Source organism: Sinohyriopsis cumingii, chromosome 5 (assembly GCF_028554795.1).
Source record: "Sinohyriopsis cumingii isolate HCF-2022 chromosome 5, ASM2855479v2, whole genome shotgun sequence".
In the NCBI taxonomy this organism is placed as follows: domain Eukaryota; kingdom Metazoa; phylum Mollusca; class Bivalvia; order Unionida; family Unionidae; genus Sinohyriopsis; species Sinohyriopsis cumingii.
The window spans coordinates 69,048,876-69,075,654 of NC_142965.1; the positions used below are offsets into that span (position 1 = coordinate 69,048,876).

The following is a 26,779-nucleotide window of genomic DNA, read 5'->3' on the forward strand; positions in this document are numbered from 1 at the left end:
CCTTGAATGTGTACTGGAGAAGCATGGAGAAGAAGATGGCAAAGAGCGTCGGCGCAAGGACACAGCCTTGTTTGACCCCGCTGATGACTGGGAATGCTTCAGATGTTGCGCCATTGAAGCACACTGTGCTGTGCATGTTCTCGTGGAACGACATGATGACAGCAAGCAGATGTGGGGGGCAGCCAATCTTCTGCAGGAGTCTGAAGAGTCCACTCCGACTAACCAGGTCAAACGCCTTCGTCAGGTCTATGAAGGCAATGTAGAGGGGCATCTGCTGCTCGCGACACTTCTCCTGCAGCTGACGTAGTGAGAAGATTATGTCTACAGTTGACCTGCCGGCTCGAAATCCACACTGGGACTCTGGGTAGATGCGGGAGGCTAGGATTTGCAAGCCCACCAAGGCAACATGGGCGAAAGCCTTTCCAACGATGCTGAGGAGGTAGATGCCCTGATAGTTGTTGCAGTCGCTATGGTCTCCTTTGTTTTTCTACAAAGTGACGATGTTGGAGTCACGCATGTCCTGTGGGATGTATCCCTGTTCCCAGCAAAGGCAGAGGAGTGTGTGTAGGGGCTGGAGCAGTGCTGGTTTTCCGCTCTTGAGGACTTCAGGCGGAATGCCGTCGCTTCCAGGAGCCTTCCCACAGGCAAGGCAATCGATGGCTTTTCTGAGCTCTTCCAGGGTGGGCTGTGTGTCTAGCTCCTCCATGACAGGCAGGTCTGGAATGGCGTCCAGGGCAGTTCCAGTGACATTGGTTTGGGTTCCATATAGCTCGAGATAGTGCTCAACCCATCGCTGCAGTTGTTTCCCCTGGTCTGTGATGACTTCGCCTGTCTTGGACTTGAGGGGAGCGGTCTTGTAGCTGTTGGGGCCTGTCGCCTTTTTGATACCCTCATACATTCCTCTTGTATCCCCGGTGTCAGCAGCTGTCTGTATACTGTTGCAAAGGTTCAGCCAGAAGGTGTTGGCACAGCAGCAGGCAGTCTTCTGGGCATTGTTCCTTGCAATCCTGAGGGCTTGTAGTGTTCTGGGGCTAGGTGCAGCCTCGTATGCCAGGAGGGCTTTCCTCTTTGCCTCAGTCACTGGCTCCATCTCCTCCCAGTTTGCCTCATACCAGTCGACATTCTTTCACTCCCTCTGCCTGTAAGCTGTGATGGCTGAATTGTACACAGCGTCACGGATATGGGACCACTTGGAGTCAATGGTGTCATCAGGTGTCACTTTGGTGAGGGCTTCCTTCAGTTTGCTGATGAACTGCTGTGTTTTCTCTGGGTTGCTTGCACAGCAGGTGTTGATGCGTGGGTGACCTTTCTTCTTGGCGTGGTGCAGCTTCTTGGGTAATATTCACACCTTGCTGGCCACGAGGGAATGGTCCATGTCACAATCAGCACTGTGGTAGCTGCGGGTGAGGAGGACACTGGCCAATTCTGCACGCCTGGTGATGACGAGGTCTAGCTGGTGCCAGTGGCGTGAACGTGGGTGTCTCCATGACACCTGGTGGATCTCCTTGCATTTGAAGAAAGTGTTGGTCACACATAGGCTGTGGGAGCAGCACATCTCCAGCAGTCACTGACCATTCTCGTTGATCTTGCCCCTTCCGTAAAAGCCGAGACAGGTGGACCAGGCCTCATGGTCAGCTCCCACTCTAGCATTGAAGTCTCCTAGTAAGTAAAAGCTTTCATTGTTGGGGATGCTGGATATTGCCTGATCCAGAGCCTCATAAAACTTGTCTTTCTCCTCGTAGGTGGAGCAGAGGGTTGGGGCATACACGCTGAAGATGTTGACCGGGCCTAAGGATGTTGACAGCTGGAGGGCAAGGATTCTCTCAGTACCTGATGATGGAGGTTCAATGAAGGCGATTAGTGTGTTCTTTATGGCAAAGCCTACACCATGCTGCCTTGGTTCATCCGAGGGCTTCCCCTGCCAAAAGAACATGTAATTGGCTTCCCTGATGGTGCCACTGTCAGCCAGTCAGGTCTCCTGGAGGCAGGCAATGTCACTGTTCAGTCGGGAGAGTTCTCTGTCAATGATGGCAGTCTTCCGTGCATCGTTGATCTGCTGTAGGTCAGCGGTCAATCCAGGACACATGGTCCTGATGTTCCAGGTTGCAAAACGAAGAGTTGGAGTCTTCTTATTTCTTCTTTTAGTCTTTCCTGGTGCGGAGTTTTGTGGCTCACTTGTCGAGATGGTTCTCTAAGCTCCACGCACCCAGTGAAGCAGGCAGGCCATGGCGGGCAGCACCTTACTGACTGGGGGCTGCCCAGCTTAAGGCGGGCGGTAGCTGTCGAGTGAGACCTGGTGATCTCTCCCACCATCAGAAGTAACCCCTGGCGCCAAGCTCTATGCCAATCGAGTTTTGACTTAGAACCGGTAAACTGCTACTTCTCGTGTTGTGCCAACCCTGTACGACGACGCTGGAGTGTCCTCTCCAGTGGAGCTATGAAGCCTGGGCAGGGTGGTACGGAGAATCAGTTGTTGTCCATGCAGCAGATCCCCCCTCTCCATGCAGCTGGTGTGCCCAAGGGAATGATGAATGCCGATACAGCTTCGCACCAACAGCATCGCAGGAATTGCCGGAATGACATTGAAGTCAACGTCAGACTGCCATAGGGACTCCATCTCCAGATTTTCTGTCGGGGTTTACTCCCTTAGCCTTTCCCATGAGTGGGTATAGCCACAAGGCAGCAGAGGTTTGGAATCGGAGTTTTCCTTCTCCTAGATGAGCTACCATCCAAGGTTTACGAGTCCCATCTACCCGAAGCAACTGGTTTTAAGGTGCCAGTGGGCCGCCTTCACCCCTTCTCCTGTTAGTAGAAAACATGGTTTGCCGGGCTTCAAATCTAAGCCACTCGTGAAGGCCAGGAGCTGGATTTTAGTTGACAGAGGCAGTCAGAGACGCAAGCCATATGGGGCATTTTTTGGAGGATTGGGGCGCTTGTCTCCCACTCCCACCCCGGGCAATGTCAACCTTAGACCACTGCATAAATGTAAGGAATTAAATTACATTACTGTACTGGACAAGAAGAAAAAAGGAAACTATTTAATTAGTACCCTCATTAAATGATAAGTTAGGAAAATAGTAGCAATTTGATATGTAAGCCCCCCCCCCCCACTTCCACCTCCCACCCCATTAAAATGATACTTCTTCCTGTGAGGGAGGTGGAAGGGACAGGTCACCCTTTCCTGGGAGTTACTCAGTACTTTTGCTGATGCCATTTTCCATATCAGTGTAAATCAAGGCACAATCAAATGACTGCATTGTTTGAATTTTGTTGACATTTAAGTTATTTGAAGAGCAGTGGTAGCTGCCAACTAACAGTTCATTTTTTTTATATGAGATTAACATGTCTGATAAAATTTGACTGATTATGCAACATATTTGTTTGGTCAAAGAAAATGCAGCCCAATCAAATCATATATGGCATATATGTTCTATCATCACTCATAAGCAATTGAAATGGCAGTCAAAAATGCAAAACTTGATGCTGCCTGGATTTACTTCCGTAAGCAAAAGGCATTGGAATAAAGATGTTCCAAATAAAGCTGTATGACAGTACCCATATGTGTTGCCAATTATGTGAGATATTCTTGAAAATTTGTCCTTGAGTTACCCTGTCAATGTGGTCAGAACTGAGATACATGTCATTGATTGTTATGGCAGTAAGATTTTGATATACCATCAAACATATAAGGGTTGACATCTTACATCGATTAATTAGCAACTGGTTCTCTACATGGTTCTTGAGCAGCATACAGTTTGAAATTTGTATTATATGTTGTTTCTTTTATTTGTTGCTTTCATAGTTTAAAGAACATCAGTCAACATCAATTTGCAAATGAATTTTATTATAAAAGCAGAACTGAATTGCAGTGAATCCGTTTGGTTTACATTACCTGCAGAGAAAAGCATGTACTGAGTTTGTGCATGTGCATTAAATGGCCGGTAAGGAGAAATGACCATTGGCCATTTTTTTGTTACATGTACAGTTCTATCATGGACAGCTAGGTACATATAACCATCTAAGGATTAAATGAGCAATAACTTTTGTGTTCAAATTGCATTTATTCCATTGTTGATGTAACAATATTTTGAGATCCAACTAGTTTTGAATATTTGGAGAACCATTGGTATAATTTGTCATGTCATTTCTGGATCATTTGAAGATCTTGAAATGATAATCACAATCTATAAGGAAATGCACTTAGTGAAATAAGACCAATCACTCAGATGAATTTAAGAATGGGTGACAAAAACTGGTTTAGCAGGGTGAGAACATGCAATTAGGCTCTGTCTTGTAATTACCTATATGGAAGGCTATTCATGAAAGAACAATCTTGGTGGTAGTTTCTAGGAGAGGAACAAGTAAACTAATTTTAAAATGAGGCATTTAAAATTTTCTTAAAACTGATGTTGAAAAATACCAGTTTGTTGGTCAAACTGATTGTTGAGGATAAAGAGATAAAAAGGAAAATAAGAAAGAATAAAAGGAAAAAAAAGTAAACGAAAATAAATAATGCACTTAAAAATGATAAAATCTTTTGGATGAATGAAAACTTTGCATCAACATCCACCTGAGTACATTTATCTATTAGACTAGTTTGACCGTCACCAAAATCACAGATATTTATAGCCTTCAATATACTCTTGTCACACAAGTAAACAAATATACTTGATTTCTTTCAGCTGGAGCATGGCTTGTGGCTCAGAGAGCAGAACAAAGGCGTAGATTCAGAGCTGTGCTGTGTACACAACCCAAAACTTATGACCAGATAAAAGAGGAAAGGCGGCGAGCAGAAAAGGAGGGTACAAACATAAGTGCACAGGATTTTTATGCAGAGGAGGAAGAAAAGCATGCAGAAGCTCTTCAGCTTGATGGATTTTTCCTGGTAATTGTAAAGCAAATTGTATTTATTGTTGGAGAATAAATGCAACAAATGATACACTAGCTCAAAGCTTCCCCTGACTATGTAACAACAATCAATAAAACATGCCAAACATGGGAAACCTTAAGATGTTGACATAATGCAGATTTTACATAAATGTAAGATTGTGTTACATTTGTATGGTGTGACATAGAAAAGGTATATAAAATGTATCTTGTAACTAGGTTTTTAATGTAACAGTTAAGAACAAAGGATTGTAGTAGTTCAAGAAATATAAACATACCTTGTGTTTAAGAAGATACAATCCATCACTGTTAAAATAGGAACAAAACAAGTTGTTAATTAACTAAAAGAGATAAGCACATTATTTCTGTTAATGTAAAAACATAAAAACAAACAAAGATGAATATGTAACAATGCAACTAAAACACATAAGATAGGGTAGTGTTTAATATCACTTTCCTGCATTTTATGAAATATAAATATTAATTTAATACATTTGTCTGTCTGTATTGATATGACTATTATCATTTTTCAATGTATCATTATTATTTTCAAAACTTGTATTGATCAGTAATTGAGCAAATGAGTGATACAAGTCTTGTCACACCCTTCATGTAAGGAAATATATGACACAGTAGAAGAAGATGAAAAAATAATAGTAATAATGATAATAAAAATTGCTGCTACTACTATTATTGTTATTTTAATATTGTCGTGATGATGTTGATGACCATACTAATACTATTGTGATGATGTTGATGACCATAAAAATACTGTCAACCTGATGTTGATGACCATACTAATACTGTCGTGATGATGTTGATGACCATAATAATACTGTTGTGATGATGTTGATGACCATAATAATACTGTCGTGATGATGTTGATGACCATAATAATACTGTTATGATGATGTTGATGACCATAATAATACTGTCGTGATGATGTTGATGACCATAATAATACTGTCGTGATGATGTTGATGACCATAATAATACTGTCGTGATGATGTTGATGACCATAATAATACTGTTATGATGATGTTGATGACCATAATAATACTGTCGTGATGATGTTGATGACCATAATAATACTGTTGTGATGATGTTGATGACCATAACAATAATGTTGTGATGATATTGATGACCATAATAATAATGTCATGATGATGTTGATGACCATAATCATCATTATCTTCATCATAATTAAATGAAAAAATGTTTTAATAGATGCGACATTGCTGTGTGGAAGACCCGTCAGACCTGTGCTCAATCAACATCATGGGGAAAGAGATCAGTGAATACAAAGAGGAAGACTTGGCTCTCTTCGACAATGTGGCTTATGTAAATGCTTCTGAGAACTTCCTACCACTCGGTACGATATTTGATTGTATGCAAAGTATCATTATTTCATTAGTTGTATCAAAGACTTACAAAAATGGTACTAACAGCTGCCTCACTAGGTGCTCATCAATAAGAGGTTAGTGTTAGGACTGGTCATCCTGGCGTCAGGATAATGTGACTGGGTGGGGCATGATGCTATATGTCTGCTGCAAGATGCCTCAGTGCTAGATATCACTATAAGCTGCCACATTGCAGACATCGTAGCAATATGACTGAAAAATTGTTAAAGTAACATTAAATATCCAGAGCACACACACATTTTTCTCCTATGATAGTGAACTGTAAAAGCTCATTTATGTATGGCAGATTTCAGCATATCCCCTGATTATCATCAATCAATCACCTTTATGTGATGCTGTAAAATACAGTATCTCCTGTTTGTGACAATTATGTAGATCACATCTCCCTCTCATTTACCACCTACGCTAACCTTTTAAGTATCAGTCAAGCATCTATTAATATTCAAATTTATGACTGATTATGTATCAGTTTAAATGGTTTTCCTGTCTGAAATCATGAGCTTTGGTTATATCTAGATGCCCTTTTTTTAAAAACCATGTTCTTTGGGCTATACATTCTTATTACATCTTGCAGATTTAGTGAATTTATTATATTGAGAAAAGAGACATTAGCAAATATTGTTTTAAAATAATATTTGGTTACTTTATAGCAAAATAAACAATATATTGTGCTTGAATTGTATATTTGGACTTTTCTTGAAAATGCTGTGTTCTCTACAAATGAAGTGTTGATTTGAAACGATCCTTATTTTCATTTGAAAATATTTTGTTTGTTGCATGCTTAATTTAGCATTCCCTCATAATAAAGACTCACATTATGGTGGTGTCCCTCTTATAGCATGCATATGGTAATGGATTCCATTAAATTGGTCAAATTTAGTTTTATCATTGCTAGTTAAATTGTTTCACTTAATTCTTAGCTCATGGTAATAAGTTGTTTTGTGATTTCACATCATTATTTTCAATGTTTTCATTCTAGTGTGCTGTTAGGACTTGAGTGAACATCCCTGTTTTTACGGCTCCTATACTGGTAACTCAGGTAACTTTGAATGACTCTTGATAACCGTACTATGAATAGGGATGACTCTATATGACCTATGATTATTTCCTGTTGTATAATTTTACAGGGGCCTTCCGAGGGTTTCCAATTCTAAGAGAGCTGGAGATGTCTTTAAATGGAATGAGAAACATACATTTTAGCTTGGGAGATTTCCCTCAACTGGAGGTAAGTAATAGCCCTTATCAGAAAATGTGGAATAACATGATTTGAGAAATCCGATGCTTATGAATCCAGTCAACCCAAAATGGGCAAAAATTCTTCTCATTGTTAAATTATGATCAGGCAACTCATAAAATATTATTATAAAAAGATCAGGTTAAAATCATAATGGGATTTTATATTTTTTTTCTCCATAGACCAAGATTTAATTATTTAATTGTCATTTTCAATATATTTATTAGGGTGTCCAAAATATCTCCACATAATTCCCTGGTTGATTGTTGGAATGATTTCTATCAGTAAGAAGCCATACTAATCCACATATGTTAGTTACTCATTACCTAATTAAATACTACTAAATAGTACCTTGAGATAGATCCTTTAAGAAAAAGAGCAGCAAATCTTGTGTCAACACATCAAAATATGGCAGTATTAATTTCATTTGGACTTGACACACTAAATGCCTTAGTAGTATGCTTTTCCATTGGCCAGTAGAAAACACGGTCTGTTAAAATGCGTGGCACTTTCTAATGGGAGTAATGATGGTGAGTTACAAGTAATGCATACTTTTCAGGACAAACGTTAATGAGTAATTTTGACTACTGCAATCTGGAGCCATTGCAGTAATTTACCAGGTAACCAGACAAATCTGCAAGGTAAATGTTTCTTAAAGTTGGTTGCCCAGAGACAAATTTGGATTTTATATGCCATCATCACAGGCTACACAAATTTGGATTTTATATGCCATCATCACAGGCTACACAAATTTGGATTTTATATGCCATCATCACAGGCTACACAAATTTGGATTTTATATGCCATCATCACAGGCTACACTAATATGGATTTTATATGCCATCATCACAGGCTACACATACTGGCTCATATGTACAGTATAAAAGCAGCCCGTGTGTAAAATAATGTCCATATTAAATATCTTGGTGTGTAGAGAGTTGGTGAGGAAATATTTGTCATTAAAATGAATGGCAGAAAAACTACAGAAGTTGAAAAATATTCCAGATAACTGATCCATAATTAAAGTGTAGATTGAATGAAGTGTAGAAATTTTATTTATCTATCCATTATAGAGGTACAGTTTATTGTTAAGTGTGCTTGATTGAATTTTATATTTTCATAATGCATTAGTTGCTATTTTGAAAGCTAGCTTGTTTATTTTGGTCTAAATTATATACTTGAGTTTATTGAATTTGGTGAAAAGGACACAATGTGACTCATATGCAGTATTATTCAAGATAAATTTAATTTTTAATGAATACTCATGTACAGTAGTCCACCTCATATAGGGTCATGTATTCTGCAGCAGGAAAGTGGCCTTACAAGAGTGGTGGTCTTTCTTGAGAGGGTCACACATATAAAGTTGTCAGTACCAAGAGATTATCATAAAAGGGGTGAGCCAGTTGGCAAGTTGGTCATTTAAAAGGTGCCTCCTGTATTATCATGTATTTATTTTATTCTACAGGTACTAGATTTGTCCTACAACAACTTATCACAAGAGGACATACTCACCTTAGGGATGCTGTCCAATCTTAAAGTTCTACATCTGACAGGGAACAACTTCAAAACACTTCCACAAAATATGGCTGTTCCACGCTTTGATCCTGTCTGGTAAATTGAAACTTAATTTTTATGCTAGATGTTGGTCTGAGGTTGTCCTGTTGATTTAGGCAACTTTCGTATACTGTACAAAGAAAATCACTGATCAGAGGGTCTATTTAACAATGCTTATATTTGGGATTCATGTTGATTTACAAGAAAAATTGCACCCTAAGATCAGACACGTGTGGAATTGCATATTTTATATTCAAACCCCAACTCTGTTTATTTTGTTATTCCCATGTGCATCCCTTTTTATCTCTACTAATAATATACCTGAAGAGCTTACGGGACGGCCTATCAGCTGTCGATCCATCCATTAGAATATGGGATGGCTTATCAGCTGTCCATCCATCCATTAGAATATGGGATAGCATATCAGCTGTCCATCCATCCATTACAATATGGGATGGCATATCAGCTGTCCATCCATCCATTAGAATATGGGATGGCCTATCAGCTGTCCATCCATCCATTAGAATATGGGATGGTCTATCAGCTGTCCATCCATCCATTAGAATATGGGATGGCCTATCAGCTGTCCATCCATCCATTAGAATATGGGATGGCCTATCAGCTGTCCATCCATCCATTAGAATATGTTTGTTATCACAATTGTACTAAGCTACTTGGAGGATTGTCACGAAACTCTGTACACACACTGTCATTCCATGATCTAAATAAAAATGCTGCTGCTCGGATGTCCAAAATAGCAGTGGTAGTTGCCATCCTGAAAATCTTGTTATGGCTGTTATTAATATCAGCATGGGTATTTCACTGAAAGACTTTCTATGATGTCTAGTTAGTCCTAAATGAATATGGCAGCTGTCTTGAAAATCTTGTTATTACTACTTTATATTGAATGGAGACAAAAGACTTCTTATAATGTCTAGTTAGTCCTAAATAAATATGGCAGCTGTCTTGAAAATCTTGTTATTACTACACTATATTGAATGGAGAGACATATCAACAAAAGTCTTCTTATGGTGTCTAGTTGTTTGTAATTGAAATGGTGGTGATCTAACTTCCAATATGGCTTCTTGTTACTGCTACTCCTTCTAGATGGATGGTCATTTAAAAAATGTGGTCTTCACCCAAAAACATCTCATGACATCTAGTTGGAGTTGGATCTAAATGAAATTGGTCCTATCTGACATCTGATATAGCTACTATAGATGTCAAAATTTTGGGATATTTCAACCGGGTACTCATTGATCCTAATGATCGGTTACCTAAGTAGCTACAGAGGGAACTTGTGTTAAATGTAAACCTGAACTGTTTTGTTGTTAGTTCACACATGCCAACCCCCAAGAGATGTATAGGCATAATTATTACCTACAATATGTGGCAAAAAATGTGGAATCTGAGATTAAAAGGAATAATCTGTAAATTACATGCTATAATTACAGAGAACTGTATGAAAAAAATACCTTTAATTTTGCTACTTATCTGGATCTGCAGTTAAAATTTTTGTGACAAATCGGCTAAATCCATATTGTAGTTATTACAAGAGTATAGACACAAAAGAAATTGATAAATTATTTATGCACAACACTCACTTTAACTACATCTGGTCTACATGTCTGCAGTAACGTTTGCAAAAGAGTCATAGAATCCACAAATGATGACTGTTGTATCATCCTCAGCCTGCCATGGTTTGTATCCTAAATGATGGTGCAGATGCAACATGATTTTAAGTTTAATAAAATCCCTCTCCTCTAAAATTTCAGTCATATAATATCCGTCAGTCACATGAATAAAGCCCATTTATTACAATATCTGGGACCATTTTTCTCAATTTTGACTGTTCTGCTATGTATGCAGTATGAAAAATAGAATTAATCTATGACAAGTTCATTTCACATTCGAAAAACGGGACTGTTTTCTTGGAACTGTTTCAGGTGAAATTTATGAAAAAATTACCATATTTGCACATGTGGCAAATTTGTTGATTTTTTAAAAAATGTTATTAAATAACAAAGATTTTTTTCCCCCTTATATTTAAATATTTAAGTGAAACATTTCATTCTCTGTACGGTTGTCCATTTCATTTATTTTTTGTAGCATGCTATAAAACGTGTTGCCTTTGCTGTGACACAAATATCTGTCTTGGGTTTCCCACTAAAAATTAAAGATCCAGCAAACAAACATTTGAACAACAGCCATGACTTGAACTGCTAACACTTGCTCCAGGGCCACAAACTTGCAAAAATGGCATTAGTTAAACCAGACATTTATATTTTGTTTTCTTTTATTTGAATTGTAGTACATATTTAAATTTTATTTCATTGAATATTTCTTACTCAGTACTTAATGTCACTGTCAATGAAAGCTATTGACCCAGTTAATGTCATCAGGGTCTCAAAATAAGCTAGTTTAAGTCACAAGAAAATGGCGCACAAACCAAGGAAGGGCATGATGTTAGGATAGTTTGGGTCGAAATATCAGTGTTACTATCAATGGACAGGTACCTGAATACCCGGATACCCATTGGCATCTTTAATAGCTAGCATGGCTGCTATCTTGAAAATCTTGTTATCATTACTTCTTCTGAATGGGTGATCATATTCACAAAGGGTTTTCATCAAAAGACTTCTGATAATTGTCTAGGTGGTCCCAAATGAAAATGGTTTTCATCTACATCCAATATGGCTGCCTCAGGGCTAAGTTAAAGGACTTGTTATTACTAAAAACAAGTATCAGAGATGGGTTCAAGATTCAGCAGTTAAAAGGAAGAAATGGTTTTATCTTGAATTCCTGGAAATTCTTTCTGGATAATTGAGCATATGTGTCTTTGGGGGACTCTCATTTCAGACATAAATTTTGTTATCTCCCTTTTCATCGAGTAGTCTTACTGATTCAGATTTTAAAATGTGGCCAAAGTTGGAATGGAAATTCTTTATAGGCAATTACAAATCTCCTAATGTTTTGTCAATATTTTGGGGGAAAATATCCATGAAGTGAGGAACTCATCTTCCACAAGTATCACAGAACTGATAGTTGATTTAGAATAGATTGTATGATAATAGATGAGTGACAACATTTGATGTAGGCATCAAAATTAGGACTGCAGAGGTGAAATGTGAGTGCACTGCTACTATGTCATCCAAGTCTATTTCAGATAGGTGTGACACCAACTTTCCAAAATGTCCTTAAATATTTGAATTCTCAATGCATGTCCCAACTAAACAAGTCTTTGACAGTGATTGTACTTATGGATGCTTTTTCCATGCATCAGTGGCCTTGACCTCATTATATCTCCTGAGAGAATTGTCTTTGTGCATGGTGCATGCATACATGCATGCATGTTTGTATGTGAGTGTTTGTATCTAAATAGTGAAACACAAGCCAAGATTCATGCCTTCATCAGGTTAGAGACTTGCAGAGTCTCTGGCACAGAAATTGAATTCTGGACCAAATTTGCAAACCTCATTTACTCGTAAAAAGATGGTAATTTATATAATTATATTTTTGACATTCTAAATACAGTGAAACCAGTTTTAGCAGATCATCAGTGGTGTTCAAGGACAGATGATCCATTAAGGCTTCTGTAGTCCTGTATCTGTTAAAAGAGATGGTATTTAGTACAGGTTTGACTGTAACAGATTTCTCAATCTGAATTAAAAGCTTAAGGTATTATTTTCTATGATTTTACCTTACTGGGAACCTTATGAGATCTAGTTTTTTAAATCAGTTTTAATGTCAGAATCGATATTTTTTGTACTGATACCTTGCAATTTTAAATACAGGAGATTCACATATTTTATGTACATGACTCTGTAAAAAAATAATACAAAGAATGATGAGTAATCATTTTAAGGAATGATGAGTAATCGTTTGAAGGAATGAGGAGTAATCATTTTAAGAAATGAGGAGTGATCATTTCAAGAAATGATGAATTATCATTTATGAGTATACTAATCATTTTAAGGAATGAGGAGAAATAATTGTAAGGAATGATGAATAATCGTTTTAAGGAATGATGAGTAATCAATTTAAGGAATGATGACTAATTTTAAGGAATGTTGAGTAATCATTTCAAGAAATGATGAGTAATCATTTTAAGGGATGATGAGTAATCATTTTAAGGAAATATGAGAAATCATTTTAAATTTTTTTAATATTTTTATGCTGGTTTGCATGGCACTCTTAGTACATTATTGGCTATGTCATGGTAAGGAAGTAGAAACTAAGCACCTCTCTCAGGATGGCCTTGGCAGGTATTAAACCCATGATCCTTGTATTATGAGTCTGATATTGTACCACCTGAGCTACTGCACCTCCCCATGTAAGAAAAAATGTAATAGTTTATAAATCAATGGGGAAATAAATTATAATCGATCCATTAGTTGTTTGGTGTAAAGACCAGTTTTAACTATATTGGTTAATTGTTACACCACTGATGGCAGCTCAATGGTGCTAACACTTAATAATTTATTACATAATTTCTTTTTCCTGTCTAGAAGGCAGGTTATATTTGTAGATGTGCTAAATTCATTCTGTCAAATACTCAATCTTTCAGGAAAGCAGTAGTTCCATATGCCAACTTAGAGATTTTGATGTTAGATGATAACAAACTTTCAGATGTCTCTGTGTTTGCCACGCTGGCCACCATGCCAAAGTGAGTACAAAAAAGTTAAACAAAAGCAATAAAAACCGTTATAAATGTAGACCCTCTGTATGTTATATATACCCATGTCAAATCTGTGGAGTGTTAGCCACATCTATCTGTCACATTATATAACATCATATCACATTATATCACATCATGTCTGTTGCCATATCTGTGGAGTGGAAATAGAGTTTGATCCATTAGCAGGACTTGATGGAGTGAAAATTATTTTGGTTTGAAGCAAAAATAATAGGTATCATCAATGACATATCCAGAGAAATGTTTTGGCTTGGTATACGTATATATATCCACAAGGCCATAGGGTAGAGACATGTTTTTATATGGCTTAAAAATATATATATATATATTCAAGGCTGTAAGGCAGAGACATATTCTTAATATGGCATTTGAATGTGGAAGGGTGTGTTCTTACCTCACATCAGATTTTTTCCCCAATCAGATGAAAAATGCAATAAAACCTGCATAAGAGTGTCACATTTATTTCACCTAAATGTGTTTGTACAATGTTGAAAATATTCACGCATATTACATCTTGTTCAGTAATCTTTCAGTTAACAAAATAATATAAATTTATTTTAATCAATACTAAATTGAACATGTGTACACTGATTAGTTTCAACCTGGATGCACAGTGTAGAAAATATTATGATTATTAAGGAAATATATGTTTAACATCCATAACCAATTCCATACCAAAGATCCATAACAAATTCCATGCCAAATATTACTGGTTAAATATGTATGCATCTTGGTATTAATGCTTTTACTAACAACAAAGAATACAAGACTTTCACTCTATCAATTACATACTTCATACACTCAATGAAACATATTGTTTTGTCCATGAAAATGACATTATTTAATAAGAAAGGTATTTGTTAATCATGTCCTTTATGAACAGGTGTACTTTACTTTGAGAAGTCTACTCAAACAGGTTGACATAAAAATTTTATAAAACGATTTTAGATATTAGTACTGTTCTTGTTTGATATTGTGCAGAAATCTAAGTTACACTTTTAGTAGTTTGTTCAAATTAGAAATTCCTTTTTTCAGCTTAAAGCATCTAAACCTTGAGAAAAATGAGATTTATCTTATCCCCATGTTGCAATCCCTGGAGGGTCGAATGTTCACAAATGAGGATGAAAGAGAAAAACGAAGATTGCGAAGATCGGCCAAAAATTCAGCAAGAAAATCAGCAAGGAAAGAAAAGAATAATGTCAGTGTTACTGAAAAGCAACAAGATACACCAGATGGATCAAAGAGTGATGGAAAGAAAGAGAACACTCCAATTGCCCCTCCAACATCAAAAGCTACAGAAAAGCCAGAACCATCATTTGAGGGTAAAGGTATTCAAAACAAAACAAAAATGGAGTTTGCTGTTGCTTTTCCCCCTGCCCCGCCCCCCCCCCCATCTATAAAAATCAACTTATTTTTATGTGTGTGGGGTATTTTTATCTTTTTAACTGAGAACATTGTATTCACATAAAGATTTTGTAAATACAGTAAATCTGGATTAGTACTAACTTGGATACAGTATGTTTAGTTCAACCAGGTTTGTATGAATAATGATATAATGAATTTAATATTAGTAAATGCAATAAAACTGGGTTAATGTGAGCAAGGATACAATGGCTTGTGTGTTTAATGTCATTTTTCATCACATGATGGGCTATAAATGGTTGCCAGTATATAACTTGGAGGAAGAACCCAGGAAAACCATGGAAAGATCAAATGACACAAGGAAAGCTGCTGGAATGCTTTCTCACTTACCCATGTTGGCAGAGTCCGAGACTCAAACCCACGTGGACAGAGGTGAGGAGTCAGTAATCCGTAAATCTGAGTGCCTTAGACAACTTGGTCTCCCAACAGCAACAAATTTGTGAAAACTAAAAACTGTAAAACTGGGACTGATTTGATAAGGTTACAATGAATGTGCAATAAAAAAGCAATGAAACTGGGTTAGCACTAACAAGGTTACAGTAAATTTAAAATAATAAAAACAGGAAACCTGGGTAGTACTTACAAGGTTGCAATGAATTTACAATAGTAAAAACATTAAAACCCAGACTTTTATTTGCTTGCCGTCTGTATCATAACTAATGTAAACAGGCATTGCTCTTTGCAGGGTAAATAGTATACACAGCAATGACTTGCTTTAATAATACTTTTTGTAACCCATGCTAGTGAAGATATTGTCATTTGCACTCACTGTAAATGTATTTCAAATAATAATTTTCATTTGTAAGATACTGTCACATAGTTAACCTGGATATAATTCAGTCTTGGTTATTTTGCACCTAACACCATGTCATGTGTGATTGGCAGGTGCCTCAAGAACTCGGTTGATATTTCCTTCTCACTCTTGTTTCTGATTTTTTAAAATCCAGTTGTCAGTCTGATAACATATGCAAGCTTTGGAGTACAACGAAACATGATTCATTTCTCTATATTCAGGTCAATGAGCAATGCCAGTGTGTTATCTGACATAAGCGATACACACTGCAGTATTGGATGTATAAACAAACTATAAAGATTTTGTGGATATATTTTTTATTGAATAAATTGTTCATGATGAACAAAGAGGAATATATGATAACAAAATAAAGTTAGTTTCTTTCATTTTATTATCAAATAAGCATTTTGTTTATGTTATTGCAAGATGGGAGGGGCAGAACGCAAAATTCAACACAAATTTATTTTGTTTCTTAAATCTTGGGACACATAACCTAGGTGAAAAGAAGTTTCACCATAAGTTCTGAGACAGGAAAAAAATTAATTATTTTATTGTGTGCCCCTATATAAGGCAAATATGGTACAAGAATAAAAACATTTAAACTGGGTCTGACTCAGTATGAACAAGGTTACAATGAATTTACAAGTAAAACATGTCATAAAACTGGATTGGAACAAAGTAATAGTGAACTTACAATTAATAAATTTAGTTAAGCTGGATTAGTACAATTAGGTAAGCAGGAATTGTACAATTAGTTAAGCTGGATTAGTACAAACAAGGATACAGTGAATTTAGAATTAGTATTTACAGTAAAACTGGTTTTATTAGTAGCAATGATGATATGAATTTTTAATTAGTAAATACAGTAAAATTTGTTTATAGTATGAATAAGGGTAAATTGAATTTGTGATTAGTAAATGCTTTAAAATGTGTTTGTAATAAGAAAGAGAATACACTAATGTTTTAATTAGTAAACAGGTAAATACTGTAAAATGTATTTATAGAAAGAAAAAGGATACAATGAATTTTTAATTAGTAAACAGGTAAATACTGTAAAATGTGTTTATAGTATGAATAAGGATATATTAAATGTTTAATAGGTAGGTACATCAGAACATGGATACAATACAATTTTAATTTTTTTATATTGAGTTAGTATGAACATGTGTACAACAAATTTACAATTACAATACAGTGAAAAGCTTAATATAAGGATCAGTGCAACAGATTTACAGCTTGTAGAACTGGTAGTTTCAAATACTGTATGTATCATGACATAGTTCCCATTACTGTGTGTATAAGAACTTGTTCCCAGTGCTGTATATATCATGATACATAGTTCCAAATAATTTATGTATTATGACATACATTTAACATTACTATATGTATAAGAAGAGATTGTTCCCAATACTGTATTATATCATGATACATGGTTCCAAATACTATATGTATCATTACACATAGTTCCAGACTACATGTATCATGAAACAGTTGCCAGTACTAAATGTATCATGATATAGTTTCAAATAATACATGTATCAGGATACAGAGTTCCCAATTCCACATGTATCATAATACATACTTCTCAGTACTATATGCATCATGATACATATTTCCTCTGTGCTATATATATATGATGATTCATATTTTTGTGTTAATTACTATATAGATAACTCATGATCCAGACTTTTTTTTATCACACTTTATTTGTCTTAGTATATGATTTCCAACAATTAGGACAATATACAGAATTTTTTTAGTATCAAAACTGGACATGGTGTAACGTTTAATACCTGAAAATGCCCACCAAATCCCATTCAGCAAAATCTTTCACTTCATATAATGTGGTTTTCATACTGGATCTTGCATATCTTGGTATGAATCAGGGTGGGGCGGGTGAGATTAAATTATATATCTTCATTACAGTTGACAGCTCTAGCCCAGGCATAATTCCTAATCAGCCAACAGAAATCCCCATGTGTGCAATTTCTTACTGACCTTTATCCAAAAAAAATAAATGAATATTCACTTAGTATTCCAAAAGTGTTTCATATATTAATTTTTATTTTATTTAAAAAAAGTTAAATTACAGGAGACGTTTTCGTGCATTCATACAATAAAACTGTCTTTTATGTTTTCTTTCTTCTGTAGTTGATATAATCCAGGAGGACCTCTTTATGGGAAATCTAGATGAATTATCAGTACAGATGAATGACACCAAAATTAATAACTCAACACTTGACAAAGACCCATCTAAGGGAAGTAAGGATGCACATGAGAGCAAGAATATATTACCCTTCCCAGAGTTACGGCACATTAATCTTGCATACAACAAGGTATTCCAGATTAACACATGTTATATTTGTGTGGGTATTAAGTGTTTCATACCTGCCTTTAGCAAACATATAATAATGTTTATGTTTCTTCATCCATCCATCTGTTCCCTGTTTCATTAACTGCTCAGGTGGCCTAGTGGTTAGAGCATCCACCATTGAGGTTCGAATCCCAGCCAAGTCATACCAATGACTTTTAAAAAGTGATACTAACAGATGCTCAGCTTTAAGAGGTTAGTGTTAGGACTGGTCAGCCTGGTGTCAGGATAGCTGACTGGGTGGGACATCATGCTACATGTCTGCGGCATGATGCCCCAGTGCTAGACATCACTATAGACTGCCACACTGTAGACATTATAGTTATATCACTGAAAATTGTTAAAGCTGCATTAAAAATCCAGATCACACACACCCTGTTTCATTTTAACACAATAACTGGATGTGCATTTCATCAAATGACATTTGTGCATCTGTGTAAACTGCTTGCATTTGATGTAGAGATCAAACCTTGATTGTGGGGTTGAAAGGTAAAAGGTCAGGGTCACTGTGACTGAAAGAAGAACTATGGTTTATGGTAGCATTTAGTTCTACATGAGACCTGTTGATTTGGGGGTCAAAAGATAAATAATCATGGTCATTGTGGCTAAAAAACAAATGGGTTTGGCACAGTAATTTATGTTTTTGGGTAAGTTCCTTATCCAAACTTTCTTGATAACTTTCAAGAATACAATGGTTACTATGCAATAAGTTTGGTTCAAGGTTGCATGCCTTGATGAAAATTCAAAGTCACTGATGACCCTCCTGTATACGTTTATGTAAACATTAAAAAGATGCCATCAAGAATGCATACCAGTGAACCCCAAACAACAAAAGCAGGCTTAAAGTATTAACCTTTATGATTTGTTTTCACATGAATCATGCAGATTGTAAGTGACTGAACTTTCATGACCTATAACTATTCAATATTCTGTCACCCATACAGGTGTTTAAGTAGTGATTTTAACTATTAAATATCACAAAATTATTATCATGTCTGAAAATGATGGAGAAATCAGGCATTGATTGGTGTCAATTGAAAATCGAAATTAAGTGACAATCAAAATTAAGGTACAGCTTTCTCTTACTGAAAAACAAACCTGCCATCAGACAAATTAATATCTGAAGGCAGAAGTGAATAAACAAAGCAGCTAAAACCCTTGCAAGTAAAATCATAATCATTAAAATGTTGTTTAATGATGTTATGCTCTGAAGCCCGTTGGAGTTTTCTGTCACATTGTTATAGTACTTCCTCCTCATCAATGAGTTTGCTGCATCAATTTGCACAAGAAATGTGTTAAACAAAATAACATTATCTTTATCTCCACATTAGGACTTTCCTAAATTTTTCAAGATACTGAATTTTGAAACATGTACAATCTAAATTTGTAAACATAGTTGCTGTCGAAAAGTTATGGTAAAACTTTGGATTTTTTGTATCATTGTAATAATTGCATTAATACTGAATGGAGAAACAAGTCCATGCCAAATCGAAGGTGTTTGCCTTAAATAATATATAATAGAAAGAAAATCTATGGACTTTTTAGCAGATATAGGAATTATTTCACAAGTCATGTAGAAGCATTTCATATTATCATGAATAATAATGCAAAATGTTTCCACTACATGCTTTAAATATTTCCTTTTGTCTGCTCTCAAAATGTCTATATCCTCCGTGTATCTTGTTTCAGTGATATTACTCTTTGATGTGCTTAGTAGCCTTTGACCAGGGCTCCCATTGGCAGTAGCATATTAGAAGGAAAGTGATCCCTTAGTGACCCCTTAGCTTTCAAATCTATGAGTCTCATTCAGCTCTTTTTGAGTCAATGCCTGTGGTAGATACTACATCAGAATAATATAGTACCTTATTTCTTGGGGTACTAAAACAAGCATGAGTGCCAACAATGTAGACAAAGATCTGCAGCACATAATGTATCATGATTGATCTAAGTGTTTCACTTATAATCATCTGAATAAAGTAAAAAATAGGGCATGTCCTGATCTGCAAATGAATTATGTACCAGTGTATGTGTGTGCCATTCATAGGTAAAACTGCAATGTTGTTCAAAATTTGAAAATGTGTACACAGTATGCAATAACAGTACTTATGCAATTTAATTCACAATGATTTGAAACTCGACCCTTCCCATGATCCGTGTATTAGGCTTTCTCTCAACAGCTATTTATATATAAGCCATTAGCAATATGCATGCTGTACCTCAGTCAGTCTCTTAATTTCCTGTACATTTTTACTTCTTATTATGACAGAATTCCATATTTAAGACATGGAGACTTTGTTGACTGTATCTTTCAATTTAGGTACAACATCCTTTGGATCGTTGTGATATTGTTTTGTAATGCTTCATGTGTTCTCATCATGAAAAAGCTGAAATTGCTTTTATAGGATTTACTTTATTCAATATTTTCATGTCTTTGACTAGATTGAGGATGAAGATGCACTTCTGGCAGTGGCAGCATGGCCAATGTTGGTGGAGCTGGTGATTCATAACAATCCACTGACAACAGAAAATAGTGGTGACCCACCACTACTAAAGCGTTTCCTTGGAGACAGGCTAGGGATAAAGTTAGCAAGGTGTGTGATCTCTTACAAGACTTCAAACCAAAATTACATAATGTCACAGTGCACTTATCCTGTATGTATTTGCTTTTGTGTCAAGTTCAACTGCAAGCAACATAGACCCTAATCTACAATTGCATGATGTTTCAGCAGAACTGTGGCTATTCTGCCTCTTTTACTGATTACTCCAAATGAACTATGTAAAGCCAGATCTACCAATAAAATATGCAGTTGTAAATCTGGGTCTGTGCTGTTTGCAGTTTAACTTAACTTGTAGGTGAGTATATACTGTACTCTTGCTTCTTTGTTTGTTTTAGCTTCATCTATTTTCCATTGCAGTTTTATTATGTATGCATTTGTTGACTTCTGAGTGAGTGAAACCCTCTCTTTTTCACGGGAAAACTATTGCTATCATGATTAGTATATATACACAGTAGTATTCTTTCCAGTCAATAAAGAGGATTCTACATGATTTTTCTAGTGATAAGTATTGTTCTTTCTGCACCATGTGACTTTGATGAATCAAAGTACTGAGAATACTGATGGCTTGGAGAGTTAAATCAAGGTACGGAGAATACTGATGGCTAGGAGGGTTAAATCAAGGTACTGAGAATACTGGTGGCATGCAGGATTAAATCAAGGTGCTGAGAATACTAATGGCTTGAAGGGTTAAATCAAGGTACTGAGAATACTGGTGCCATGGAAGGTTAAATCAAGGTATTGAGAATACTGATGGCTTGGAGGGTTAAATCAAAATACTGAGAATACTGATGGCTTGGAGGGTTAATTCAAAATACTGAGAATACTAATGGCTTGGAGGGTTCACTCAAAGTACTGAAAATACTGATGGCTTGGAGGGTTAAATCAAAGTACTGAGAATACTGATGACTTGGAGGGTTAAATCAAAATACTGAGAATACTGATGGCTTGGAGGGTTAAATCAAAGTAATGAGAATAATGATGGATTGGAGGGTTAAATCAAAGTATGGAGAATACTGATGGCTTGGTACTGAGAATACTGATGGCTTGGAGGTCTAAATCAAGGTACTGAGAATACTGATGGCTTGCAGGGTTAAAACAAAGTACTGAGAATACTAATGGCTTTCAGGGCTGACTCAAGGTATTGAGAATACTGATGGCTTGTAGAGCTGAATCAAAGTACTGAAAATACTGATGGCTTGGAGGATTAAATCAAAATAATGAGAATACTGATGGCTTGGAGGGTTGAAGTGATACTAATTTACAAAAGATCAGATGGAAGAACAAAACTCCATAGATATTGCTTTCATGGTCTATTTTAATCTCATAAGCATTCTGCTATATATAATCTTTATAATATTTGTATACTTTTTCTTTTCTTTAAATATCACATGAGAATTTATATTAACATTTGAAATAAGTTTTGAGATATTATTTTTATGTTATCTTCAAAAGCAGTCTAGACTATAGTTTCATTCATTAGCATTAGTGGTACAATATCCAGGGGAGATAGCTTTTATCAGACTAATCATTTACATGTGTTTGAGTTGCTTTGCTTGGCATATAATTGAAACATGAAGCCAGTTGATCTATACTTTGTAATTAATTTTAGTAACACCATAAAAGTTTCTTACATATTCTATATTTGGTAATAGAGAAGGGACACCTTTCTTAAGAATTGATGAATTGAAATCCCTTCAAGTGAAAAATGAATTACAGCAAATTTAATACTTAAGACAAATAAAATGTACTCATTAATAGTGCTCATTTTTACTGTCTTTTACTAACAATCTTTGTTTTGCAGGAAGAAAGAGCCTGAAGTTAATAAACATCATTTACGTGTACAAAAGAAGAAATCAAGACATGTAAGCAAAACAAATTATAGAATCATCATGACCATTTTTATGTTCATGTTATATCATATATAATTTTGATGTAGGGAAGGTTTAGGAGATTTCTGATCTTCAGGTGGCTTTATTTATTTGCTATTTATTTGGTTAATTCAAGAATGTTAAGTACAATACATTGGGTCCTTATTGTAAGAGAAATTTGGCATGTTCAAATTTTGGACATCTTTTTTCTCCATCTGCCAATAAAGTCATACTAAACTTTACAGATGGAAATACCTGATACATTGTACAAAAAAACAAACCCATGTATGCAGACTTTGGTACATGATGTGATCATTAATCAGTTCCATCAGCTGCAAGCCAAACAAATCTGTTGTATATTAAACATTGGTTGTTTATTTATTTATTACATTGTGCAAAATAAGTATTATCTGGTCTAACAGTGTACAAGTTTAATAATCTACATATTTTGCTACTTTTTTATATAATCATATAAAGCTGGCTGACAGGGGAAACAATTTACAATTACCCGATTTTATTTTTGTTTCTTGACAGATTTATGGAAACCAATTCACATATGAATTGTAAATCACATATAGCTTTCCTAGTTATTCATACATTTGTTTTGTCAAGAAATACTTAAAATGTGTGCAGGGCAGAAGGCACATCAACTCATTATCTGTACTCTTAGTAGAAAAGTTTTAAATTATTTTTATGGTGACATAATGGTTCATTTAATTTTTTTACACTTTTAGTTACTGCAATGTATTCTTTCATCCAGTATCACTTCTCTCATTAGGTGGACCCAGTAGTGCCAAAAATTCCTAAATTGAGTGTTGATCAATTATTAATGCTGGAAGGCCCACCATCAAGGACATCCTCTGCCCAAAGAGAAGCAACCAGCAGTAAAACTGTTATTGTAAACAATCTTGACATTCACAGCAAGCCCCTCCCACCTATCTCACCATCCTCTGGTCAGCCAGAGCGGAAGGAAATGGAATCAGAGCAGCCATCCCGTGCACCACGCCCTGGTGAGCAACCCACTGATCCCTTCTTTATGACTCAGGTTAGTTTGTTGTCATGTTACATTTTTTATTTTGTAAAAAAAAAATGATGCGGAATAAAGATGGATGCTCAGCCCTTATCAGTAAATATTTTTTGTCCAAGTTCTCTTATAGCACTGATTTTGAAATTTAAGTTATATATGTGTTTCACAAGACTTTAGTGCCTTTCAGAATAAGTCTTTTGAAGAGCTATAATCCACAACAACTCATAAACACATTTATTATTTAAAAAGCAGACCAAAATCTTAATGAATTCATCTCATTTACGTAGCTTTAGGAAGCATGTGCTGAGTTTCCTCGAGTACAACATCAACTGATAGGGGGAATAATAAAGGACACTAATTTCACTACATGTACATATGGACTGCTGATTAAATGTATGCATTTAAGAATTAAATAAGTGATAAATTGTGTGTAACAAATGCATGTATTCCATCGATGGTGTTAGCATAACAGAATTTTTATATGCACCATTTTTTCAAAATATTTGGGCAGCCACTGATGTAAGTTGTGATCTCATATTGACATGATGATCTCTTCTTAGACAGTTAAGATTGAGAACATAAGAGGAAATGCACTTGCTCAGATAGTACAGTTGTTCAAATAGATAGATTACAGTGCCATAAAAGTGGATAACGAAGACCGATTCCATAGATGAGGAATTTTTTTCTCCAATTTAAGCTACTTTTAGAAATGGCATAATTATATATTTATAGTAAACTGTTTTTGTCAAAGTTTGTTTTGAATTACATGGTAGACTTCATATTTTTTTGATGTTGTGAAATATTAGGATATTTTATTTAAAGATAAATAATGTATTAATTTTTATGAGAAATGATAGGATGCCAGTAAATTTCATAGTAAAGATATTGTCTTGTAATTGTAATGCAGGTGGTGTAGAAACTGGTAATAATGATAACATTGACGACATTGTTGAGACCAAAGATGATGATGATGATGATAATTATGATGATGATGACTAAGATTATATCAATAAGAAGAATAATTATGGCATCATGATGATAATGAATTTAATATATACTTGTTATATAGTATCACATTATGCAAAATAGTTAAAAAACTAAAAAAAAATTAAAATCCAGAATTATAATTAACATGCTTGTGATTTCATTGAAAACAAAACTCATGTAATTATATCTCGGATAATGATGCTAATTATTAAAGCAAAAATGATGATGATGATGATGATGATGATGATGATGATGACATCAGTGATGAGGAACTGATGATGGTGGTTGTGATGATGATGATGATGATGATAGCTGTCAAATGCTGCTGAAGATGTGTGCTATAAAATACAATGTGTGGTGTAAATTAGTTAAGATTTTTTTACCAGTAGACCACTTTGATGATTTAGATTGGATATTTAAATAATTTCAATTTTATTGTCAGGTAGAGGATCAGGAATCACAAGAAGAACAGAAGAGATCAGAAAAGGGCAAGAAAAAGACAGAACTAGAGAAGAATCTAGAAAAGAAGGTTGATGATCGATACAAGGGATATGAAATTTTATTAGATGTAGAGGATGATCCATCCTATCAACCACCCAAAGGTAACAGCCTGCCAGAACCTGAGCACAGTTTTACAGTGGGTTATAGAGAGAGTATGGCTGATTAACAGTGTGTTTTGATCATATCGATCAGTTATCTTAAAGATATTTCAGTCTTGAATCTAATTTCAGTAAGATGAGAGTATACAAGGATCATTTTAAAGACTTGTGCAGTTACTGTATAGCTTGGCATAGGAAAAGATAATTATTCTTTTTCTTCTTGCTTCAAAACTTAGAACTGATCAAAAATCATTTAAGTATTTGTCCCTAAGCTTTAGAAAATAAGAAACATGACCCTCACCCTCCTCCCACAGCCTAGTGCTATACCAAAATATGGAGATAAAGTATATGCCAACATATAAGTCTAATCCAGCTACATACTGCATAGACCCACAACTGCCATTGAATAATGTGCCAGCAGATCAGTGTGTATTCTATTTGTTCTACTGATTATCCTAATAACACACAGACACAGCTTTGCTGGCATAATGGCAGATCTAGGTCTATGCAGTTTGCAGTTGGACTTAAAAGTGAGGACATATTGCAATCTTTACTCATAATGTCTAAAGCACCTTTTTAATTTCTTGTTGAAGTAGAATCACATCTGGACTAAAATAGCTTTGTAGTCATCTTTGTAAACAACTCCCTCGATAACTCACACCCATATAACTCCTGAAACCATTTATATACCTCTCTATTGATAACTCGCACACATTGGGGTCCAAAAACATAGACCACAATATAAGCAAGGGCATGAGTTATCGAGGGACCTCAATAACAATATGAAATGATGCTATCCTTACTGAACGTTGAGAATACTACTGAGGGGAGGAGCAAACTTGTCTGTTTAATGGCTGAATACACCTTTTTAAATCACATTGGAAATAATTGTCAGTAGAGTGCTTTTTCAAATGAAGTTATTGGTTTTTATGTAAAAATTACCTTTATTTTAAAGTTGCTCAACCAGCGAGAGATCGTTAACATTATTCCAACTGATTTCAACAATCTTTCATGTGTACATGAAAGCCTTGTGTATTACATCACTGCTTTATGTTGCTGTTGATTAGTCTGGTTCTCTGATCTGCATGCTCACTGCTTTGCTCTCTACTATCATGGTTGAATGCAATGCAAGTAGCATCTTATTCAGGGAACCAGACTAGTTACTGATTCAAAATCACCATCATACAAGTTTTTTTTATATAAAAACAATGGAACATTAATTTATGAAACAGGCATCAATGTCAAAAGTAATTTTTTTTATTGCTGGCATGATTTCATTGCATGTAATAGTGAAACTTCATCTAAATTGTGAGAAAGCCTACAAAATCATAAACTAACTTCTCATTAATAAAACTTATCTGT

At 35.4% G+C, this 26,779-nt stretch overlaps 1 protein-coding gene across 2 annotated transcripts in view; it reads left to right on the forward strand.

Moving 5' to 3' along the window:
- Nucleotides 1–26,779, forward strand: part of LOC149799379 (X-ray radiation resistance-associated protein 1-like) — a 43,621-nt gene that overhangs the window by 5,563 nt on the left and 11,279 nt on the right. Inside the window, exons 2-12 of one of the 2 annotated variants that reach the window (XM_089958712.1) lie at nt 4,683–4,885; nt 6,115–6,259; nt 7,436–7,533; nt 9,008–9,153; nt 13,664–13,762; nt 14,828–15,120; nt 18,159–18,343; nt 20,818–20,969; nt 22,738–22,798; nt 23,583–23,849; nt 25,261–25,420. In XM_089958712.1, the coding sequence (XP_089814838.1) occupies nt 4,683–4,885; nt 6,115–6,259; nt 7,436–7,533; nt 9,008–9,153; nt 13,664–13,762; nt 14,828–15,120; nt 18,159–18,343; nt 20,818–20,969; nt 22,738–22,798; nt 23,583–23,849; nt 25,261–25,420 (1,809 nt within the window). The remainder of the gene's footprint in view (nt 1–4,682; nt 4,886–6,114; nt 6,260–7,435; nt 7,534–9,007; nt 9,154–13,663; nt 13,763–14,827; nt 15,121–18,158; nt 18,344–20,817; nt 20,970–22,737; nt 22,799–23,582; nt 23,850–25,260; nt 25,421–26,779) is intronic. The other variant, XM_089958713.1, reaches the window with a different exon arrangement.